General features: G+C 39.9%; 1 protein-coding gene and 3 non-coding genes across 4 annotated transcripts; 1 reads left to right on the forward strand and 3 right to left on the reverse strand.

The window, feature by feature from the left end:
- Window positions 1-233: 233 nt before the first annotated feature.
- Window positions 234-337, reverse strand: LOC148548062 (small nucleolar RNA R71). Its single transcript, XR_015898685.1, has one exon. It is a non-coding gene; the product is annotated as a small nucleolar RNA R71 (small nucleolar RNA).
- Window positions 338-12,387: 12,050 nt separating this feature from the next.
- LOC148548063 (small nucleolar RNA R71) lies at window positions 12,388-12,494 on the reverse strand. The gene has a single exon (XR_015898099.1). It is a non-coding gene; the product is annotated as a small nucleolar RNA R71 (small nucleolar RNA).
- Window positions 12,495-20,269: 7,775 nt separating this feature from the next.
- LOC148548064 (uncharacterized) lies at window positions 20,270-23,044 on the reverse strand. Its single transcript, XM_088496524.1, has one exon. It carries the CDS (start codon window positions 23,042-23,044, stop codon window positions 20,270-20,272), a length of 2,775 nt encoding a protein of 924 aa, XP_088352650.1.
- On the forward strand, window positions 22,356-22,459 carry LOC148548065 (small nucleolar RNA R71). The gene has a single exon (XR_015898191.1). It is a non-coding gene; the product is annotated as a small nucleolar RNA R71 (small nucleolar RNA).
- Window positions 23,045-23,407: the final 363 nt, after the last annotated feature.

Here is a 23,407-nt window from a genome sequence, read left to right on the forward strand (position 1 = left end):
GAGGAAGTGCTAATGAAGACCCAAACCAACATCTCACAAAATTCCTGAGAATTTGTGACACTGTGAAGTCCAATGGAGTCCAGGAAGATGCCTATAAACTGCTTTTGTTCCCATTTTCACTTAGGGACAAAGCAGCTAAGTGGCTGGAATCATTCCCAAGGGGGAGTCTAACAACATGGGATGAGGTGGAAGGCAAGTTTCTGGCACGTTTCTACCCTCCACAAAAGGTCAATAGGCTTCGATCTGAGGTTCAGACTTTTAGACAACAAGATGGTGAAACTCTCTACGAGGCATGGGAGAGATTCAAGGACTTGACAAGGAAATGCCCACCAAACATGTTCCATGATTGGGTGCAATTGCACATCTTCTATGATGGGCTCTCTTATGAATCAAGGAAGGCTGTAGACCATTCATCAGGAGGTTCATTGAACAGGAAAAAGACTGTGGAAGAAGCCATCGAAGTGATCGAGACAGTGGCTGAGAATGAGTACTACTATGCATCAGAGAGGCACAACACTAAGGGAGTCATGGAGCTGAACCATGTTGATACAATTCTAGCCCAAAACAAGGTGTTTGCCAAGCAACTAGCAGAGCTTACCAGGCAATTAGAAACAAAGCAAGTGGCTGCAATACACACACAAGATCAAGAGGAAGTAAGCATTGAAGGAGGTGATTGGGATGAGGCCAACTATGTGGGAAACCAACAAAGGCAATCATATGATCCACATTCCAACACTTACAACCCAGGCTGGAGAAACCACCCAAACTTTGGGTGGGGAAACCAACAAACCCAACCACAAAACCACAAACCTTACAACCACAACCAACATAACAATTCCACATACCAAAACTCCAACCAAAGATCATACCAAGCCACACAAAACACTTACCCCCAACCATCATATCATGGCCAAAATAATCAACATACCCAACCTAATCCGAACCAACAATTTCAAGATCAATTAAACCGGATAGAAGGAATGCTTGCAACCATGAGCCAAGACATAATTGAATTGAAAGCTTTTAAGGAAGAAGTAAATTCTAACTTGCAAAACCAAGGAGCTGCCATCCAGAAGCTAGAGAATCAAATTTTGTATTTGACTAAGCAAGCCCCTGGGACAAGCGGTTCTCATGCTGCCAAGGCTATTGCAAGGGAAGAATGTAAGGCCATAACCCTCAGAAGTGGAAAGAATCTAAAGGAGATCTCAAGGGAAACCACAGAGGATGAAGCAAAGGAAAATGTGAAAGACAAAGAACAAGGACAATCTTTTACACCGTCTGCAACAAAAGAAAAAGAAAAAGAGGTCCTGAAGCCTTACACACCTAAAGCACCTTATCCTCAACGTTTGATGAAAAGTGAAAAGGATGGCCAATTCTCCAGGTTCTTGGAGATTTTCAAGAAGCTTCAAATCAACATTCCCTTTGCTGAGGCAATAGAGCAAATGCCACTCTATGTAAAATTCTTAAAAGAATTAATGACCAAGAAGAGAAGCTGGAGAAATGAGGAAACTGTGTTGTTAACTGAAGAATGCAGTGCCATCATTCAGCACAAATTGCCTCAGAAATTGAAGGACCCAGGCAGTTTCCAAATCCCCTGCATCATAGGAGAAGTCATGGTGGAGAAGGCCTTGTGTGACTTAGGGGCCAGCATCAATTTGATGTCGCTAACAATGATGAGAAGAATGAAGATTGAGGAAGCCAAACCAACAAGAATGGCCCTCCAATTGGCAGATCGAACTTTTAAATTCCCTCATGGGATAGTTGAGGATTTGTTGGTGAAAGTGGGAGAATTTATATTTCCTGCTGATTTTGTGGTGTTAGATATGGAGGAAGAAGCCAAAGCTTCAATAATTCTGGGAAGACCCTTCCTAGCTACTGCTGGAGCCATCATAGATGTACAAAAGGGTGAACTCACTCTTAGACTACATGATGAGAAATTGGTGTTTAATGTATTCAAGGCAATGAGCTATCCATCAGAATCACTAAGGGAATGCATGAGGGTTGATGTAGTGGACATTGCAGTACAAGAAACTTTAGGGGAAACAAAAATTGACAGAGGATTCTGTGATCTAGGAGCTAGCATAAATGTGATGCCTCTAACTCTTATGAAGAGGCTACAACTGAATGAGGTGAGATCCACTGATGTAATCATACAACTGGCTGACAAAACTCAGAAGCAAGCTGAAGGGGTAGTTGAAAATGTGCTGGTGAAAGTGGGGGATTATTATTTCCCCACAGACTTTGTCATTGTGGACATGGAGGAAAGCTACTTACACCCTATAATTCTGGGCAGACCATTTCTAGCCACTACTAGAGCGCTCATAGATGTAGAACAAGGAGAGCTAATTCTGAGAATACATGATGAACAGCTCATTTTCAAAGTTTTCAAAACTGCATCTGAGCCTGAACCAGAACCTGAAAAGCTTAAGGATGATAGTAGCCATCTGTGTCTGGAGGAAAGTAATCCAGCAGCTGAAACTCTAAAACAGTTCTTGGAAGGCAAACAAGAGCTGCAAGAGTTAAAGCCACAAGAATCAGTGGAAACAGATCAGAAGGATCCTCCTGACATAAGGGTCAATGAAGAAATCCTCAAGAGAAAGGGAAGAGTGATAGGGAGATTGCCAAGAGGGTGGAGAAACAAGAAGATTCCCACTGAAGGTTTTTCTCCGGGAGATAAAGTGATATCAAGTCATTATCTGGAAATTCCACCGGACCTCAAAACCATTCCTTCCCAGCTCCCTCAAGTGTTCACAATCAGGAAAGTTCTTTCTATGGAACATTTAGAGGTCATGAATGAATCAAGTGGGGACGTCTTCATAGTAAGAGGAGAAGACGTCAAGCACTACAATCCACCCTAACAAGGGACAACCGTCAAGCTAGTGACATTAAAGAAGCGCTTCATGGGAGGCAACCCATGTTTTAATATCCTTATAATTTTTTGTTTTGTTGTGCATCTAATAAAGCATGGTTTCTTATGCATGAACTTGAATCCTCAGGACAACTTCTTAAAGAGTGCACTGACATTTTGCATATAAAATAAGTTTGGTGTGCCTGAAAGCACCCCAAATTTTATTCAAAATGCATTCAATTTTTAGTGCACAACCAAAGATTAAGTTTGGTGTTCCTCTTTGAACACGGTTTATGAAAAGCAAGAAGTTCCTCTGGATTTCAAAATTCATGACAAGTATACCATTCGCATGTTTTAATACTTTGGTTTCAATTACTTAGGGTAGTAACTTTGTTTAGAATCAAAGAGCCAAGGTGACTATGATTTATTAGAATTATGCACACTCATTAAGGACAACCAATATGGATTTCATGTCATTAGGAGACTTTACCAAACACTAAGTTTGGTGTCCAAATAATAAGTGTGCATACATGTAGAAGTCACGGCTATAAGCTCATAAAGACAATCATTGATTTACATGTGCAAGTACTATTCATAATTCACATGGACCGAAAAATGATAGCAAACTTGTTTGTTGTGCAGGTACAAAAGAAAAGACAAAAATGGAGGAAAAAGACAAAGGAAGGGACGTGCTTGGTCAAAGAGAAAATTCACAAGTCTTTGAAACTAACACATGGGAAAAGGATGTTCTGCAAGAAAAGAAAGCTACATGTACAACCTAATGCACCCAGAATACTTCCAAGAAAATGAAAAGCAAATCGTCCTTCTCCATAATTCATATATTTACCATCAAGCCACCCTTCACAAACCACCCTAGCCGTCCATTTTTCACTTATGGGCACTATAAAGAACCACTTGGGGAACGAGTCCCACACCACCAATTCTCCTTCATACACATTTTCCTTCATCATAGCATAACTATCTCTTGCCGAAAACAACCTTACCACACTTCCAACAATACTTCTTGCTTCACCTTGTCAACTTTAGCTTGTCACTTACCAAAACTAAAGAACCAATGGCAGCTTCATCTAGCCACAAAAGAAGAAAAGACAAGCAGCCAATGGAGGAAAACAGGGAATTCGATGCATGGAGATACAGATCAGTTTTCCATGAGATTCAAGCCGAATGGATGAGACCTAAAACGGTACTAGCTGAGGTTCCCTTTGACCTTGAAAAGGATGAATTCCCAGGTGTTTGGGAAAAGATCAAAAAGAGGAAGTGGGAGCTCCTGACTAAGCCAATCACTAAAATCAACATCAACTTGGTGAAAGAGTTTTATGCAAATGCAGTAAGGGAGGATCCAACCAAGAAACCCACATACAAAAGCTATGTGAGAGGGGTGGAAGTTGACTTCAGTCCCAAAGCAATCATGAAAACTCTTGGCCTGAAAAACATACATTTCAGCCAAGCAAGTTATGAAGAAAGGATGATAGGAGAACCTGACTATGCAACTATTGCTGAAGACCTTTGTGCCATCAGAGCTGAATGGGTGAGAAAAACAAGAGGGGCTCCAAGAGTCTTGAGAAGGGGAGACCTAACACCTGAAGCTAAAGGGTGGTATGCAATAGTTAGGAGATCCATCCTACCCACTGCAAACTCTTCAGAAATAGTCCCTAAAAGAGCCATCTTGCTACATTGCATTATGGTTGGAGGGGAGATCAAAGTTCATAAACTCATTGCTGAACAGATACAAGAGTTTAGTAAGAAAAGTGACCCTGAATCCTGGCTCCACTTCCCTAGCACTATCATTAGACTATGCATCGATGCCCAAGTACCACTTGAGGATGAAAGACCTAATTGGTTATATCCTGGATTGGCCATAACTGCGCACAGAATGACTCTCGGCCCAACCCCTCCAAGACATACAAGAAGAAGAAATGAAGAAGGGCAACAAGTGGAACCCGAGCAAGAAGCAGAACAAGAAGGACAAGAAGGAGAAGACAGAGAAGAAGAGCAAGAAGAGCAAGCAATTCCAGAAAGAAGGCAAAGAATTCCCAGAGACCCCATGGATATGAGCAGAATGCAGGAAATCATGGAAGGAATGTCTAAACAATACATGAGGTCTCAGGAGAGACAAGAGGACTTTCACCTAAAAATGATGGATATACAAAGGAACTTTGAATCAAGATTCTTCGATCTGCAAAGGGAACAAAATTTACACTTACAGGAATCCTTCAGCCACATATGCCAACACCAAGATGCCAATGTCTTGGCAATCAAGGAAGCCACCACTTTACAGAATGCAAGATACTCAGTCCAAGCTGATTACAACATCAGTTCGCAAATCAAGCTTAACTACATAGGGGAACATCTACACAAGATGGACCCAGCATTCCCAGCTTTTGATGAGTATTTCAAAGGGAGGAAAGAAGGAGAAATAAACAAGGCAATGATCCTTGAAAAAGGAGTGGAAGAAACGATGAAAAAGGCTGGATTCTGGAAAAAGCTCATGAGAAAAGACAAAGGAAGCACAAGTGGTCAAAAAGAGGCAGGAAGCAAGAAGAAGCAGGATCCTAAGAATTAAGAAGAACCAAGCAATAAATAAGAGGTGGTCTCGTTCCTTAATAATCAAATGATAATTGGTGAATTGTCTTTATGAGCTTTCTTTCATTATGAGTCATTTAAGTTTTAATGTGAAGTTTCTAGTATGTGTGTTTGTTATTTGCTTTGAATAAAGTGAATGCCTGGATGTTTGGATATAACTTCACCTTCTTAAACAAGTGCGTGCCATGCTTGTTCTGTTTCCAAAAATAAAAGAAAAGTTTGAACAAAAGTAACTTGGCTAAATTAGTGACAAATCAAGTAGAATTAAGTGGTGGTATGCATGCTTGATTGTTTAGTCAGATCACTGGAATTAGAGTGTAGAATTATCATTTTTTTTTATGTAGAAAGTGAAAATTGTCTATGGATCTTGATGAATAAATGTCTTTGGCCATGAAAAAGAAAGAAAAAGAAGAAGAAAAAGCCAAAGGGCAACCAAAAAGCAAAAAAAAAAAAAATTTGAGAAAATAAGCTAGGTACCAATGGTTTGAACTTCTGAGACAAATGCCTGTGGTGTTTATGTATTAAGGATATGCTTGGATGAATAGGTTCTGAGGAGTGTTTCAACACTTGGTAACTTGGGTTAACTAACCCGGGATTATCAACCAAAAGTCCATTATCAAGAGCAACCTAAATACAAAACATTTAGTCACACAAAGAGGTGCTGGGCACCAATGTCTCAAGAAGAAATGTGAACTAAAATGCCTAAAGTGGATATGTGTAGTGCATTGATAAGAAAAAGAAAATGCCAAAGGCTTGTGCAACACATGACACTAAGCAAACAAGGAGCAAAGGAGCTCTAAGAAAAAGAAAAGAAAACAAAGAAGAGAAAAGTGCCAAAGACATAAGAATAACAAGAGGCCATAGCAATGTTTGATGGATGCAATGAAAAAGTGATAATCCTACCTGATAAGTATGAAAAAGTGATGCTGCAACTTTCTGCATAAAACCCTTCTGATGAACTTCAAATGCTTGCTAATATAGCCAATGTAATTGCTTTCTGTTTCATACTTTCTTCTCAAATAACTCAGGACTTGCTTAGGGACAAGCAAGTATTAAGTTTGGTGTTGTGATGCCAAGGCATCATAGGCTAGTTTCACTAGCATTTTTCTGTTAGTTTTAGTTGTTTTATGCATTTTCTTGAGCTTAAAGTAACCAAAAATGGTTAAATGAAGAACAAAGCAATGAACCATCCAAACAATATGATTTTGATGCAAATTCCATGAGTTTTAGTTATATTACTTAAATGCTATGAATGGAAGATTTCTCATGAAATTTTGCAAGACTTTGATGCAATTGTTTGGATGATTTCAGGGAAGAAGAGGCTAAGCAAGGAAGCAACAAAATCAATAAAGGAAGCTTGAATATCACATGTGGAGTTTAAGTTCCAGTTTAAGCCTAAACTGGAGCTTAAACGCCAAAATCATGAAGGATAAGAAATGCTGGAATTGAAGTTTAACCTCCAGTTTGACCTTAAACTGGAGGTTAAACGCCAGAATGAAAAGCCTCACTAAAGAAGCATTCCACGTTTAACCTCCAGTTTGACCTCAAACTGGAGGTTAAACGCCAGAATGATAATGCCACTCAGGAAGGAGTCCCACGTTTAACCTCCAGTTTGACCTCAAACTGGAGGTTAAACGCCAGAAGTAGGAAGAGTACCAGGGAGCCATTCCACGTTTAAGCTCCAGTTTGACCTCAAACTGGAGCTTAAACGTGTTCGACAGCTTTTCTCCTCCAGGGTTGCTCTCTCCATTTCCACGTTTAACCTCCAGTTTGACCTCAAACTGGAGGTTAAACGTGTTCGACACCTCCAGGGCTACCATTCTAAGCTTCCACGTTTAACCTCCAATTTGACCTCAAACTGGAGGTTAAACGTGTTCGACCTCCAGTATGCCTCCACCCTTTTCCACGTTTAACCTCCAGTTTAACCTTAAACTGAAGGTTAAACGTGTTCGACCTCCAGGGCTGCCCTTCCTATTTCCACGTTTAAGCTTCAGTTTAACCTTAAACTGAAGCTTAAACGTGTTCGACTACATGACTCTCCAGGGCTACCTTCTTCCATTTCCACGTTTAAGCTTCAGTTTAACCTTAAACTGAAGCTTAAACGTGCTTCTACAAAAGGCCTCACTGGAAGTATCTGGCGTTTAAGCTGCAGTTTAAGCTTAAACTGCAACTTAAACGCCACTCTTGGAAAAAGGTTTCTGGGCCAATAATCTTGCGGTTTAAGTTACTCTTTGAGCACAAACAATAACTTAAACTTACTCTAGTATGAAACCCAATTGAATATCATGGTTTATGGGATTGGGCCTGAAGGATTGATGAGTTTGAAATCTCAATTTATTGAGTCATGTGTCATTATTTGATTATCACTAAGTTGGCTCAATGAATGTTACAGAATTTGGATCAACAGCCTCATCAAGATTATGGATCATAAACCCAAGGCAAAAGGAAAGCAAGGAGAGGCCTCAAAGCCCAAGAAGCACAACTGAAGCTCAATATAGAAAGTGTATAAATAGGATAGAAGTTAAGTTAGACAGAACTTTTACTTTCACTTTTAGCTAGTTTTCCTTTTCTTTGTAATTGAATTCAGAGCTATGATTCACTAAACCCCCTTTCATTGGGTTAGGGAGCTCTATTGTAATTCAATGAATCAATAATAGTTTATCTTCTTCTTCAATCTTTTCTCTTGAATTTTGTTAGAAAGCTTCTCGATCTAATTCCATTGAGTAGTTGTCTTGGGAAAGAAACTACCCATACTTGGAATCCTTCGGAACCTTGGGAAAGGAATGGAGGATTCATGCTAGAGAAGCTTTCTCACAGTGAATTGGATTGGAGTTTGGATGGATATTGTGACATGTAATCCTACCAAATTGTGGTTCATGAAACTGTGTGGTATAATCAGTGATCGAGCATCATCTCTTCTTATGAACATTTAAACCAAGGGATTGGGAATTTGTTTGTTTTTAGAGAGAATTGGTGAGCCAAGGGATTGGGATCCAATCATATAAGATTGCCAAGCAAAATTCAATGAACGCATTGCTTGAGGAAGAGATAAACGTGTTTTGATTCGGAGATCTCAATATCTCCTATAACCCAATGAATCCCCCATTTCTGATTTCCATCTTCTCTTTACATTCTGCAACTCAATTCATGCAATCACCCCCATTCCCTTTTAATTTCAGCAATTTAGTTTCTGCTCTTTAATTCATGCAATTTAAGATTCCGCCATTTCAATTTCTTGTCATTTACTTTTCCCGCCAATTTTACATTCCGCAATTCTCATCTCAATCTTGATTCCGCTCAACTAGAACACACTTCTAATCCGAATTGCTCACTCAACCAATCCTTGTGGGATTCGACCTCACTCTATTGTGAGTTTTTACTTGACGACGATAACCGGTGCACTTGCCAGAAGGAATTTTGCCGATCGTGCAATTTCCTAAATCGTAGCATAACTAGTTTATGCGCATCAAGTACTTTTTGAGCTATGAGTAGCTAACTTCCCTCTCATTGAGAGAGGGAGCTCTGTTGTACTTGATGGATTGATAATAGTGAAATTCTTCTTCTCTTTGGTTTGCTAGAGGGAATTTTGTTCTTAATGCTTAGCATTCAATTATCTTGGGAAAGAGATTGAATGCAATTGGGTTTCATGGGAACCTTGGGAAAGGAAACATGAAACCATGCTTGAAATCCCTTCTCACACTTGAGTAGAATCTGGGTTTTAGTGTTTGGATATGTGACATATAATCCTCCCTCTACTTGGACCTATAATGGTGTGTGGTATAATCAGGGACCAAGCATATCTCTCTTCATGAGCAATTAGACCAAGGAATTGGCTATTGATCAAGATCTGAGAGATTGAGTCACCAAGAGATTGGGGCTCAATCAATCATGATTGCCAAGAGGTCAATGAGTTGCATGATTGAAGAGGATATAAGCTAGATTTCATCCAAAGAGACAACATCTCCCAATCTCAATGAATTTCCCCATTCTTATCTATCCATTTCTTTACAGCTTAATTTTACATTCAGCAATTCCCCATTCCCATTTATATTCAAGTCATTTATGATTCTGCACTTTACATTCTGCCATTTATATTTCTGCACTTTATTGCTTTTCTTTATATTCTAGTCATTTACATTTATGTCATTTACAATTCTGCACTTCACAATCCTATTGATCTGCTTGACTAATTCATCAATTAATTAAAACTGCTCGAATTTGCCAATCTCTGTGGATACGGTCCCACTCTACTGTGGGTTATTACTTGACGATAATTTTGGTGTGCTTGCCAAAAGAACTATGATGCCAGGGCATCTTGGCCAGTTTCATTGACCTTTTCTTTACTGTTTTTAGGATAGTTTCATGCATTCTCTTAGGAAATAAGCTAGTTTTGGGTAGATATTCACTTACACCTTGATTCAAGCATACATTGTGCATTTTACATTATTTCATGAGGATTTTGCATGAGTTTAGTGACAAATTGTATGCTGCATTACCCATGACTTGTACTAGAACTTTGATGCACTCTATTGCTTGATTTCAGGACCAAAGGAAGCAAGGAATGGGAGGTAACGTTGGGGATGGCTAAGCATGGCCACGTTAGAAGCCACGTTAACCTAGTTAACGTGGACTCTAACGTGAGACATAGGGGCACCTTGGAACGTTAGTGACAATATTGAGTGTCACTAACGTTTTCGAAGGATGGCAAGCCCATGTTAAAGAGCCACATTAACTAAGTTAACGTGGGAACAAAGGGGGCTTTTCAAAGTTATTGGGAATGTTAAGTCTCAATAACGTGTGCGAAGGACTTAAAGGCAACGATAGTGGCAACGTTTGTGCCACTAACGTTGAAGTTAACGTGGCTTTTACTTAGGAACGTAAGTGAGAAAGTTGATTGTCACTAACGTTCTCGAACTCATATTTTCACTAAACGTTAACACCCCTAACGTCCTAAGCTAAAGTCTCTGCCCACTTCACACTTTCTCTCTGCAAGGAAAGCCAAGCCCAAATGAAGAAGAAAACTGCTTCAAACTCAAGATCCAAAGGCCCAAGACTTGAAGAGCCAACTAGAAGCTGAGAGAAGTAGTATATATAGGAGTAACTTTGAATTGTTAGAGAGTTCTGAAAAGTTGGAAAAGAGAATTACTCTCTGTATTTTACCCTCTCTGCATTTTCTAGTTTTATGATGTATTCTCCATCTTTGTTTTTATTTTCTAGAGCTATGAACAACTAAACCCCTTTCATTGGGTTAGGGAGCTCTGTTGTAATTTGATAGATCAATACTAATTTTCATTATTCTTCTTCTATCTTTTCTCTTAATTTTACTTGAAAGCTTTCGATCTTCATCCAATTGGGTAGTTATCTTGGAAAAGAAGCTATTCAAACTTGGATCTCTTTTGAACCTTGAAAGAGGAATGAAGAGATCAAGCTAGAAATGCTTTCTCATGCTGGACCAAATTGGGTTTGGATGGGTATGTGACTATAACCCTCTCAATACTTGATTTAGGAAATGCATGTGGTATAATCAGTGACCATACTTCATCTCTTCTCATGAGCAAGTGACCAAGGAATTGGCTATTGATCAAGATTTGAGAGATTGAATTTTTAATTCAATCAATTAAGATTGCCAAGGAGATCAACGAGTGCATTGATTGAGGAAGAGATGAAAATGAACTTGATCCGGAGGATTGCAATATCTCCTAAGCCCAATGAACTCCCCATCTCTGATCTTACCCATTCTCTTTAATTTCTGCCATTTACTTTTATGAGCAAATCCCCCATTCCCATTTACAATTCTGCAATTTACTTTCAGTCATTTACTTCCAGTCCTTTAATTCTAGCATTTACTTTTCTGTTATGTACATTCCCGCCATTTTATTTTCTGCAACTCTCAACCCAAATTCTGGATTCGCTCAACTAGAACATTCTTCTAATTAAAGTTTCTTGATCAATCAATCCCTGTGGGATTCGACCTCACTCTATTGTGAGTTTTTACTTGACGACAAATTCGGTACACTTGCCGAAGGAAATTTGTTGAGAGACAGTTTCCACCCGCATCAAGTTTATGGCGCCGTTGCCGGGGATTGATTGTGCATCAACAATGATTAAATTGGAAGATCACTAGATTGAGCATTTTTATTTTGTGAATTTCATTTTCTGTTTGAGTGATTTACTTTCTGTTTTAGTTAAACTTCTTCCCTTCCCCCTCTACTCTTTTGTTTTTTCTTTGTTATTTTCAATTCTGTTTGCTAACCAACTAACTGTTTGATATATTGCATCACCCACAACTAACAGTAATTTTGACAAAAATACTTTCTGCACCTATCTTTTCTTGCTTGCACTTGATGGTTGTAAGACAGGGAGAAGAAGCGGGGCTTCAACTTCCTTCGATTCTGAACCTGAGAGGACCTTCCTTAGATTAAAGAGGGAGGCAAGAGGAAAGAAAGTGGTTGGTGCTGAGGAAGAGGAGGAATTCTTTGAACCAAACATGGAAGACAACATGGAAAACCATCATGAAGAAGAGGATCACAACCATGGGGGAGGAGGTAGAGCAAATCATGCTAGGGAGGATAGAAAAGTTTTGGGCTCTTACATCAATCCAAACCCAGGCAATTGTGGAAGTAGCATCCAAAATCCAACAATCCATGCCAACAACTTTGAACTTAAACCACAGCTCATCACCCTTGTTCAGAACAACTGTTTATTTGGAGGAGGTGTTCAAGAAGACCCCAATCAACATTTAACCACCTTCCTGAGAATATGTGACACAATGAAGTCTAATAGTGTTCATCCTTACGCCTATAGACTGCTCTTATTTCCATTCTCACTCAGGGACAAAGCAGCCAAGTGGCTGGAATCTTTCCCAAGGGAAAGCTTGACAACTTGGGAAGACGTGGTGAACATTAGCAAGATTTTACCCTCCTCAACGAATCAATAGGCTGAGAGCTGAGGTCCAAACTTTCAGGCAACAAGATGGTGAGACTCTATATGAAGCATGGGAGAGGTTTAAAGACCTAACAAGGAGGTGCCCACCAGATATGTTCAACGAATGGGTGCAGCTGCACATTTTCTATGAAGGGCTCTCTTATGAGTCAAAGAAGGCCGTAGACCATTCATCCAGAGGATCTTTGAACAAGAAGAAGACTATTGAGGAAGCCATAGATGTTATTGAAATAGTAGCAGAGAACGACTACTTCTATGCTTCCAAAAGAGGGAACACAAGAGGAGTAATGGAGCTAAACAATGTAGATGCTCTGTTAGCCCAAAATAAGCTCATTACCCAGCAGCTGGCTGACCTCACCAAGAAGATGGAGGGGAACCAAGTAGCAGCAATCTCCACTTCATCAACAACCCAAGAAGGAGTGAATGAAGAAGCAGAGGGTAGTCAAGAGCAAGCCAACTACATTGGGAATTCACCAAGGCAAAACTATGATCCATACTCCAAGACCTACAACCCTGGATGGAGAAACCACCCAAACTTTGGGTGGAGAAGTCAGCAAGATCAAAACCAAGACGAGAGACGTTACAACTCCAATAACAATGCAGCTCACCAACAATTCACACAGAGGACATCTCAACACCCCCACAACAACACTTCTCCACAAGCCTATCAAAACTAAAACAGCACATCTGCTCCGAATCAACCATCAATTAATGACAAGCTCTCTAAGATTGAAACCTTACTTGAAGGAATATGCCAAGAGATTCAAGAAAATAAGGTGTTCAAAAAGGAGGTGGGAGCCAATATTAAGAACCAGGGAGAGACCATTAGGAAGCTGGAATTCCAGGTGGGATGTTTAGTTGAGAAGATTCCCAAACCTACCGATAGCTTCCCAAGTGACACGGAGAAAAACCCCAAAGGAGAAGCAAAGAAAGTAAGATGGGAAGATTGCAAAATGGTCACTACAAGTGATCAAGAGACTGAAGACAAGCAAGGCAAACTTTTCAAACAACCTGAAGATAACTCAAAAAAGGAGGAGGATAGAGATCACCAAGAACCAGAAATCTCACAACAAGAGCTGCTAAAGCTCTATGCACCCTTCCCTCAACTGCTCAATGGTGCTGTGGGAAAGAGAATATACTCAAGGTTCCTAGACTTGTTTGCATCTCTGCATGTAAACATACCATTCATCAAGGCAATTCAACAAATGCCTGCATTCATCAAGTATATAAAGGAACATCTTCCCAGGAAAAGCTCACTCAAAGGAGGCCAGACTATAGTGATGAACAAGGAATGTAGTGCCCTTATTCAACCTGAGTTGCCTACAAAAAGAAGAGACCCAGGGAGTTTTCACATCCCTTGTGCCATAGGTGAAACTATGTTCGACAGAGCACTATGTGATTTGGGGGCCAGCATCAACTTACTGCCCTTATCCCTGGTGAAGAGGCTGCAAATCAATGAGATAATTCCCACAGATGTAATCATCAGACTGGCTGACAAAACTCAAAAGCAAGCAGTAGGAGTGGTGGAAAATGTGTTGCTAAAGGTTGGGAAATACTTTCTCCCAACAGACTTTGTCATCCTGGACATGGAAGAGAGTCACACTCACCCAATCATATTGGGAAGACCATTCCTAGCTATGGCCAGAGCACTTATCGATGTAGAGAAAGGAGAGCTAATATTGAGAATCCATGATAAACGACTCATCTTCAATGTTTTCAAACTCTCACAAGAAACAGATCAAGAGGACAAGGAACTAAGCACAAATTGTAATGAGACACTGAAAGAGGAGACAAGCACTGAAGCATAGCCAGTTCATTCTGAGATCCCCTTAATTGATAAACAAGGAAAACAGCAATTGCCACAGCTCATGGAAAAATTGGAAGAATCTAAATTGATGCGCATAAACTTGTTATGCCACGATTTAGGAAATTGCACGATCGGCAAAATTCCTTCTGGCAAGTGCACCGGTTATCGTCAAGTAAAAACTCACAATAGAGTGAGGTCGAATCCCACAAGGATTGGTTGAGTGAGCAATTCGGATTAGAAGTGTGTTCTAGTTGAGCGGAATCAAAATTTAGATGAGAATTGCGGAATGTAAAATTGGCGGGAAACGTAAATGACAAGAAATTGAAATGGCGGAATCTTAAATTGCATGAAGTAAAGAGCAGAAGCTAAATTACTGAAATTAAAAGGGAATGGGGGTGATTGCATGAATTTAATTGCAGAATGTAAAGAGAAAGTGGAAATCAGAAATGGGGAATTCATTGGGTTATAGGAGATATTGAGATCTCCGAATCAAAACATGTTTATCTCTTCCTCAACCAATGCGTTCATTGAATTTTGCTTGGCAATCTTATATGATTGGATCCCAATCCCTTGGCTCACCAATTCTCTCTAAAAACAAACAAATTCCCAATCCCTTGGTTTAAATGTTCATAAGAAGAGATGATGCTCGATCACTGATTATACCACACAGTTTCATGAACCACAATTTGGTAGGATTACATGTCACAATATCCATCCAAACCCCAATCCAATTCACTGTGAGAAAGCTTCTCTAGCATGAATCCTCCATTCCTTTCCCAAGGTTCCGAAGGATTCCAATTATGGGTAGTTTCTTTCCCAAGACAACTACCCAATGGAATTAGATCGAGAAGCTTTCTAACAAAATTCAAGAGAAAAGATTGAAGAAGAAGATAAACTATTATTGATTCATTGAATTACAATAGAGCTCCCTAACCCAATGAAAGGGGGTTTAGTGAGTCATAGCTCTGAATTCAATTACAAAGATATGAAAACTAGCCAAATGAAAAGATAAAAGTCCTTCCTAACTTAAATTCTATCCTATTTATACACTTTCTATATTGAGCTTCTGTTGTGTTTCTTGGGCTTTGAGGCCTCTCCCTGCTTTCCTTTTGCCTTGGGTTTATGATCCATAATCTTGATGAGGCTGCTGATCCAAATTCTGTAACATTCATTGAGCCAACTTAGTGATAATCAAATAATGACACATGACTCAACAAATTGAAATTTCAGACTCATCAATCCTTCAGGCCCAATCCCATAAACCATGATATTCAATTGGGTTTCATACCAGAGTAAGTTTAAGTTAATGTTTGTGCTCAAATACTAACTTAAACCGCAATATTTTTGGCCCAGAAACCTTTTCCAAGAGTGGCGTTTAAGTAGCTTAAACTGCAGCTTAAACGCCAGACACTTCCAGTGATGCCTTTTGTGGAAGCACGTTTAAGCTTCAGTTTTAGGTTAAACTGAAGCTTAAACGTGGAAATGGAAGAAGGCAGCCCTGGAGGGTCACTTAGTCGAACACGTTTAAGCTTCAGTTTAAGGTTAAACTGAAGCTTAAACGTGGAGATAGGAAAGGCAGCCCTGGAGGTCGAACACGTTTAAGCTCCAGTTTAAGGTTAAACTGGAGCTTAAACGTGGAAATAGAGAAAGCCATCCTGGAGGTCGAACACGTTTAAGCTCCAGTTTAAGGTTAAACTGGAGCTTAAACGTGGAAGCTGAGAAAGGTAGCCCTGGAGGTGTCGAACACGTTTAAGCTCCAGTTTAAGGTTAAACTGGAGCTTAAACGTGGGAATGGAGAAAGCAACCCTGGAGGAGAAAACTTGGTCGAACACGTTTAAGCTCCAGTTTAAGGTTAAACTGGAGCTTAAACGTGGAATTGCTCCCATGGTGAATTTCCCACTTCTGGCATTTAACCTCCAGTTTAAGGTTAAACTGGAGGTTAAACGTGGAAATGCTTCTTTGGTGAGACTTTCATTCTGGCGTTTAACCTCCAGTTTAAGGTTAAACTGGAGGTTAAACTTCAGTTCCAGCATTTCTTAGCCTTCATGATTCTGGCGTTTAAGCTCCAGTTTAAGCTTAAACTGGAACTTAAACTCCACATGTGATATTCAAGCTTCCTTTATTGATTTTGTTGCTTCCTTGCCTAGCCTCTTCTTCCCTGAAATCATCCAAACAATTGCATCAAAGTCTTGCAAAATTTCATGAGAAATCTTCCATTCATAGCATTCAAGTAATATAACTAAAAACTCATGGAATTTGCATCAAAATCATACTGTTTGGATGGTTCATTGCTTTGTTATTCATTTAACCATTCTTGGTTACTTTAAGCTCAAGAAAATGCATAAAACTACTAAAACTAACAGAAAAATGCTAGTGAAACTAGCCTAAGATGCCTTGGCATCACAACACCAAACTTAATACTTGCTTGTCCCTAAGCAAGTCCTGAGTTATTTGAGAAAAAAGCATGAACAGAAAGCAATCCCATTGGCTATATTAGTAAGCACTTTAAGTTCATCAGAAGGGTTTTATGCAGAAAGTTGCAGCATCACTTTTTCATTCTTATCAGGTAAGATTATCACTTTTTCATTGCATCCATCAAACACTACTATGGCCTCTTGTGACTCTTATGTCCTTGGCACTTTTCTCTTCTTTGTTTTTCTTTTCTTTTTCTTAGAGCTTCTTTGCTCCTTGTTTGCTTAGTGTCATGTGTTGCACCAGCCTTTGGCATTTTCTTTTTCTTATCAGTGCACTACACATATCCACTCCAGGCATTTTAGTTCACATTTCTTCTTGAGACATTGGTGCCCAGCACCTCTTTGTGTGACTAAATGTTTTGTATTTAGGTTGCTCTTGATAATGGACTTTTGGTTGATAATCCCGGGTTAGTTAACCCAAGTTACCAAGTGTTGAAACACTCCTCAGAACCTATTCATCCAAGCATATCCTTAATACATAAACACCACAGGCATTTGTCTCAGAAGTTCAAACCATTGGTGCCTAGCTTATTTTCTCAATTTTTTTGCTTTTTGGTTGCCCCTTTTCAGTGGCTTTTTCTTCTTCTTTTTCTTTCTTCTTCATGGCCAAAGATATTTATTCATCAAGATCCATAGACAGTTTTCAATTTCTACACAAAAAAATGATAATTCTACACTCTATTTCCAGTGATCTGACTTAAACAATCAAGCATGCATACCACCACTTAATTCTACTTGATTTGTCACTAATTGAGCCAAGTTACTTTTGTTCAAACTTTTCTTTTATTTTTGGAAACAGAACAAGCATGGCAAGCATTTGATTAAGAAGGTGAAGTTATATCCAAACATCAAGGCATTCACTTTATTCAAAGCAATAAACAGACACTCATACTAAAAACTCCACATAACACTTAAATGGCTTATGATGAAAGAAAGCTCATAAAGACAATTCACCAATTATCATTTGATTATTAAGGAACGAGACCACCTCTTATTTATTGCTTGGTTCTTCTTAATTCTTGGGATCCTGCTTCTTCTTGCTTCCTGCCTCTTTTTGACCACTTGTACTTCCTTTGTCTTTTCTTATGAGCTTTTTCCAGAATCCAGCCTTTTTCATTGTTTCTTCCACTCCTTTTTCAAGGATCATTGCCTTGTTTATTTCTCCTTCTTTCCTCCCTTTGAAATACTCATCAAAAGCTGGGAATGCTGGGTCCATCTTGTGTAGATGTTCCCCTATGTAGTTAAGCTTGATTTGAGAACTGATGTTGTAATCAGCTTGAACTGAGTATCTTGCATTCTGTAAAGTGGTGGCTTCCTTGATTGCCAAGACATTGGCATCTTGGTGTTGGCATATGTGGCTGAAGGATTCCTGTAATTGTAAATTCTGTTCCCTTTGCAAATCTAAGAATCTTGATTCAAAGTTCCTTTGCATATCCATCATTTTCAGGTGAAAGTCCTCTTGTCTCTCCTGAGACCTCATGTATTGTTGAGACATTCCTTCTATGATTTCCTGCATTCTGCTCATATTCATGGGATCTCTGGGAATTTGTTGCCTTCTTTCTGGAATTCCTTGCTCTTCTTGCTCTTCTTCTCCTTCTTCTCCTTCTTGTCCTTCTTGCTCTGCTTCTGCTTGTTGCTCTTCTTCATTTCTTCTTTTTGTATGTCTTGGAGCAGTTGGGCCAAGAGTCATTCTGTACGCAGTTATGGCCATTCCAGGATATAGCCAATTAGGTCTTTCATCTTCAAGTGGTACTTGGGCATCGATGCATAGTCTAATGATGGTGCTAGGGAAGTGGAGCCAGGATTCAGGGTCACTTTTCTCACTAAACTCTTGTATCTGTTCAGCAATGAGTTTATGAACTTTGATCTCCCCTCCCACCATAATGCAATGTAGCAAGATGGCTCTTTTAGGGACTATTTCTGAAGAGTTTGCAGTGGGTAGGATGGATCTCCTAACTATTGCATACCACCCTTTAGCTTCAGGTGTTAGGTCTCCCCTTCTCAAGACTCTTGGAGCCCCTCTTGTTTTTCTCACCCATTCAGCTCTGATGGCACAAAGGTCTTCAGCAATAGTTGTATAGTCAGGTTCTCCTATCATCCTTTCCTCATAACTTGCTTGGCTGAAATGTATGTTTTTCAGTCCAAGAGTTCTCATGATTGCTTTGGGGCTGAAGTCAACTTCCACTCCTCTCACATAGCTTTTGTATGTGGGTTTCTTGGTTGAATCCTCCCTCACTGCATTTGCATAAAACTCTTTCACCAGGTTGATGTTGATTTTAGTGATTGGCTTAGTCAGGAGCTCCCACTTCCTCTTTTTGATCTTTTCCCAAACACCAGGGAACTCATCCTTTTCAAGGTCAAAGGGAACCTCGGCTAGTACTGTTTTAGGTCTCATCCATTCGGCTTGAATCTCATGGAAAACTGATTTGTATCTCCATGCATCGAATTCCCTGTTCTCCTCCATTGGCTGCTTGTCTTTTCTTCTTTTGTGGCTAGATGAAGCTGCCATTGGTTCTTTAGTTTTGGGTAAGTGACAAGCTAAAGTTGACAAGGTGAAGGAAGAAGTGTTGTTGGAAGTGTGGTGAGGTTGTTTTCGGCAAGAGATAGTTATGCTATGATGAACAAAATGTGCATGAAGGAGATTTGGTGGTGTTGAACTCGTTCCCCAAGTGGTTCTTTATAGTGCCCGTGAGTGAAAAATGGACGGCTAGGGTGGTTTGTGAAGGGTGGCTTGATGGTAAATATATGAATTAGGGAGAAGGACGAATTGCTTTTCATTTTCTTGGAAGTATTCCGGGTGCATTAGGTTGTACATGTAGCTATCTTTTCTTGCAGAACTTCCTTTTCCCATGTGTTAGTTTCAAAGACTTGTGAACTTTCTTTTTGACCAAGCATCGTACCTCCCTTTGTCTTTTTCCTCCATTTTTGTCTTTTCTTTTGTACCTGCACAAACAAACAAGTTTGCTATCATTTTTCGGTCCATGTGAATGATGAATAGTACTTGCACATGTAAATCAATGATTGACTTCATGAGCTTATAGCCGTGACTTTTGTATGTATGCACACTTATTACTGGACACCAAACTTAGTGTTTGGTAAAGTCTCCTGATGACATGAAATCCATATTGGTTGTCCTTAATGAATGTGCATAATTCTAATAAATCATAGTCACTTTGGCTCTTTGATTCTAAACAAATTTACTACCCTAAGTGATTGAAACCAAAGTATTAAAACATGCGAATGGTATACTTGTCATGAATTTCGAAATCCAGAGGAACTTCTTGCTTTTCATGAACCGTGTTCAAAGAGGAACACCAAACTTAATGTTTGGTTGTGCACTTTGAATGAAAAATTGAATGCATTTTGAATAAAATTTGGGGTGCCTTCAGGCACACCAAACTTAGAGACAAATTGTATTTTACATGCAATGTTTAGTGCACTCTTTCAGCAGTTGTCCTGAGGATTCAAGTTCATGCATAAGAAACCATGCTTTATTAAATGCACAACAAAACAAAAAAAAGTAAGGATATTAAAACATGGGTTGCCTCCCATGAAGCGCTTCTTTAACGTCACTAGCTTGACGGTTGTCCCTTGTTAGGGTGGATTGTAGTGCTTGACGTCTTCTCCTCTCACTATGAAAACGTCCCCACTTGATTCCTTCATGATTTCTAAATGTTCCATAGAAAGAACTTTCCTGATTGTGAACACTTGAGGGAGCTGGGAAGGAATGGTTTTGAGGCCAGGTGGAATTGGCAGATAATGGCTTGATATCACTTTATCTCCCGGAGAGAAACCTTCAGTGGGAATTTTCTTGTTTCTCCACCCTCTTGGCAATTTCTTTACAATTCTTCCCTTTCTCCTGAGGATTTCTTCATTGACCCTTATGCCATGAGGATCCTTCTGATCTGTTTCCATTGATTCTTGTGGCTTTAACTCTTGCAATTCTCGTTTGCCTTCCAAGGACTGTTTTAGAGTTTCAGTTGCTGGCTTGCTTTCCTCCAAACATAGATGGCTACTATCATCCTTAGGCTTTTCCGATTCTGGTTCAGGCTCAGATGCAGGTTTGAAAAGTTTGAAAATGAGCTGTTCATCACGTATTCTCAGAATTAGCTCTCCTTGTTCTACATCTATGATCGCTCTGGTAGTGGCTAGAAATGGCCTGCCCAGAATGATAGGGTGTAGGTAGCTTTCCTCCATGTCCAAAATGACGAAGTCTGTGGGGAAGTAATAATCTCCCACTCTAACCAGCACATTCTCAACTACCCCTTCAGCTTGCTTCTGAGTTTTGTCAGCTAGTTGTATGATTACATCAGTGGATCTCACCTCATTCAGTTGTAGCCTCTTCATGAGAGTTAGAGGCATCACATTTATGCTAGCTCCTAGATCACAGAATCCTCTATCAATTTTTGTTCCCCCTATGATGCAGGGGATATGAAAACTTCCTGGGTCTGTTTTCTTAGAAACTGTGTCCTTCTTGATGAGGGCACTGCATTCTTTGTTCATTGTTACCGTTTGTCCTCCCTTCAAAACTCTTTTCTTGCTCAACAATTCTTTTAAATACTTGATATGTGTAGGCATTTGCTGGAGAATCTCAAGAAAGGGAATATTAATATGGAGAGACTTAAATGTCTCTAAAAACCTTGAATAGGTTTTCCCTTTTTCTCCTCCTCCTAACCTCTGAGGAAATGGTGCTTTTGGTTGATATGCTTCTATCATGCCTTTTTGCAGTTCCTTGGCTTGCTCAGTTTCACTTTCCTGCTTAGCTTCTTCCACACTTTCCTTCAAGATTTCTGGCTCCTGTTTTGAGGGTCTGATTCCTTCTTCTTCTGAGATTTCCTTCAATATAGTGATGGCTTTGCAGTCTTCCCATCTCACTCCCTTTTGTTCCCCTTTAGGATTCTTTTCCGTGTCACTAGGGAACACTGCTGTGGACTTGGGGGCTTGTTGGGATAGCTCTCCTACTTGAGACTCCATCCTCTTTAGTCTTTCACCATGGTCCCTTAAGGTAGATCTCACCTCATCCCTAAAGCTTTTCAACTCACTTACGTCCTGACCCATGTTTGCCAGCCTTCCTTCTATCCTGTTTAATTGATCTTGAAATTGTTGGTTCGGATTAGGTTGGGTAGGTTGATTATTTTGGCCATGATATGATGGTTGGGAGTAAGTGTTTTGTGTGGCTTGGTATGATCTTTGGTTGGAGTTTTGGTATGTGGACTTGTTATGTTGGTTTTGCTGGTTTCCCCACCCAAAGTTTGGGTGGTTTTTCCACCCTGGGTTGTAAGTGTTGGAATGTGGATCATATGGTTGCCTTTGTTGATTTCCTACATAATTGGCCTCTTCCCAATCACCTCCTTCAGTGCTTTCTTCCTCTTGATCTTGTGTGTGTATCGCAGCCACTTGCTTTGTTTCTAATTTCCTGGTGAGCTCTGCTAGTTGCTTGGCAAACACCTTGTTTTGGGCTAGGATTGTATCAACATGGTTCAGCTCCATGACTCCCTTAGTGTTGTGTCTCTCTGATGCATAGTAGTACTCATTCTCAGCCACTGTCTCAATCACTTCAATGGCTTCTTCCACAGTCTTTTTCTTGTTCAATGAACCTCCTGATGAATGGTCTACAGCCTTCCTTGATTCATAAGAGAGTCCATCATAGAAAATATGCAATTGCACCCAGTCATGGAACATGTCTGGTGGGCATTTCCTTGTCAAATCCTTGAATCTCTCCCATGCCTCGTAGAGAGTTTCACCATCTTGTTGTCTAAAAGTCTGAACCTCAGATCGAAGCCTATTGACCTTTTGTGGGGGGTAGAAACGTGCCAGAAACTTGCTTTCCACCTCGTCCCATGTTGTTAGGCTCCCCCTTGGGAATGATTCCAGCCACTTAGCTGCCTTGTCCCTAAGTGAAAATGGGAACAAAAGCAGTTTATAGGCATCTTCCTGGACTCCATTGGACTTCACAGTGTCGCAAATTCTCAGGAATTTTGTGAGGTGTTGGTTTGGATCTTCATTAGCACTCCCACCAAATGAACAATGATTCTCCACAAGTGATATTAGCTGTAGTTTGAGCTCAAAATTGTTGGCCTGAATGGGTGGTTTCTGAATGCTGCTACCACAATTCCCAGAGGTTGGGTTTATGTATGAACTAAGAACCCTCCTCTCAGGAATGGCATTGTTTCCATCAGCTCTCTCATGGTTGTGAACTTCTCTATCCATGTTGAGATCTAGAGCTTCCTCAAAATTGTCCTCAGATTCTCCTTCAGATTCTTCTTCTCCCAGTACTCTCTTCCCTCTTGCTTCCCTTCTAAGTCTATGAAGGGTCCTCTCTGGTTCGGTATATGGAGGAGTTGATGTCTCTCCTCTCCTACCTGTCATACAAGAACACCGCACAGGCAACAAACAATTGAAATACTCTTGGTTAATGGAAGAGTATGGTTAGAGTAGTTGAGGAATTAATTCAAATAGTTAGTGAGTCAGTGAGTTAGTTGCTTGAATTTAAAAGCATAAAGAAAGAAACCATGTAACAGAGTGCAGAAATTACAATTCAACAAGTAACTTGAACTGAATTAACAAAGCAAGAAAAATGCTCAATCTAGTTAACTTCCAATTTGAGAATTGTCAATCGAAAACCAATCCCCGGCAACGGCGCCATAAACTTGATGCGCATAAACTTGTTATGCCACGATTTAGGAAATTGCACGATCGGCAAAATTCCTTCCGGCAAGTGCACCGGTTATC

Source organism: Arachis ipaensis, chromosome B8, assembly GCF_059453495.1.
Source record: "Arachis ipaensis isolate K30076 ecotype BB chromosome B8, ASM5945349v1, whole genome shotgun sequence".
Taxonomy (NCBI): domain Eukaryota; kingdom Viridiplantae; phylum Streptophyta; class Magnoliopsida; order Fabales; family Fabaceae; genus Arachis; species Arachis ipaensis.

Bases quoted from the DNA above. Each gene is read 5' to 3' on its own strand.
- LOC148548064 (XM_088496524.1), bottom strand. From the start codon at position 23,044: ATGACAGGTAGGAGAGGAGAGACATCAACTCCTCCATATACCGAACCA.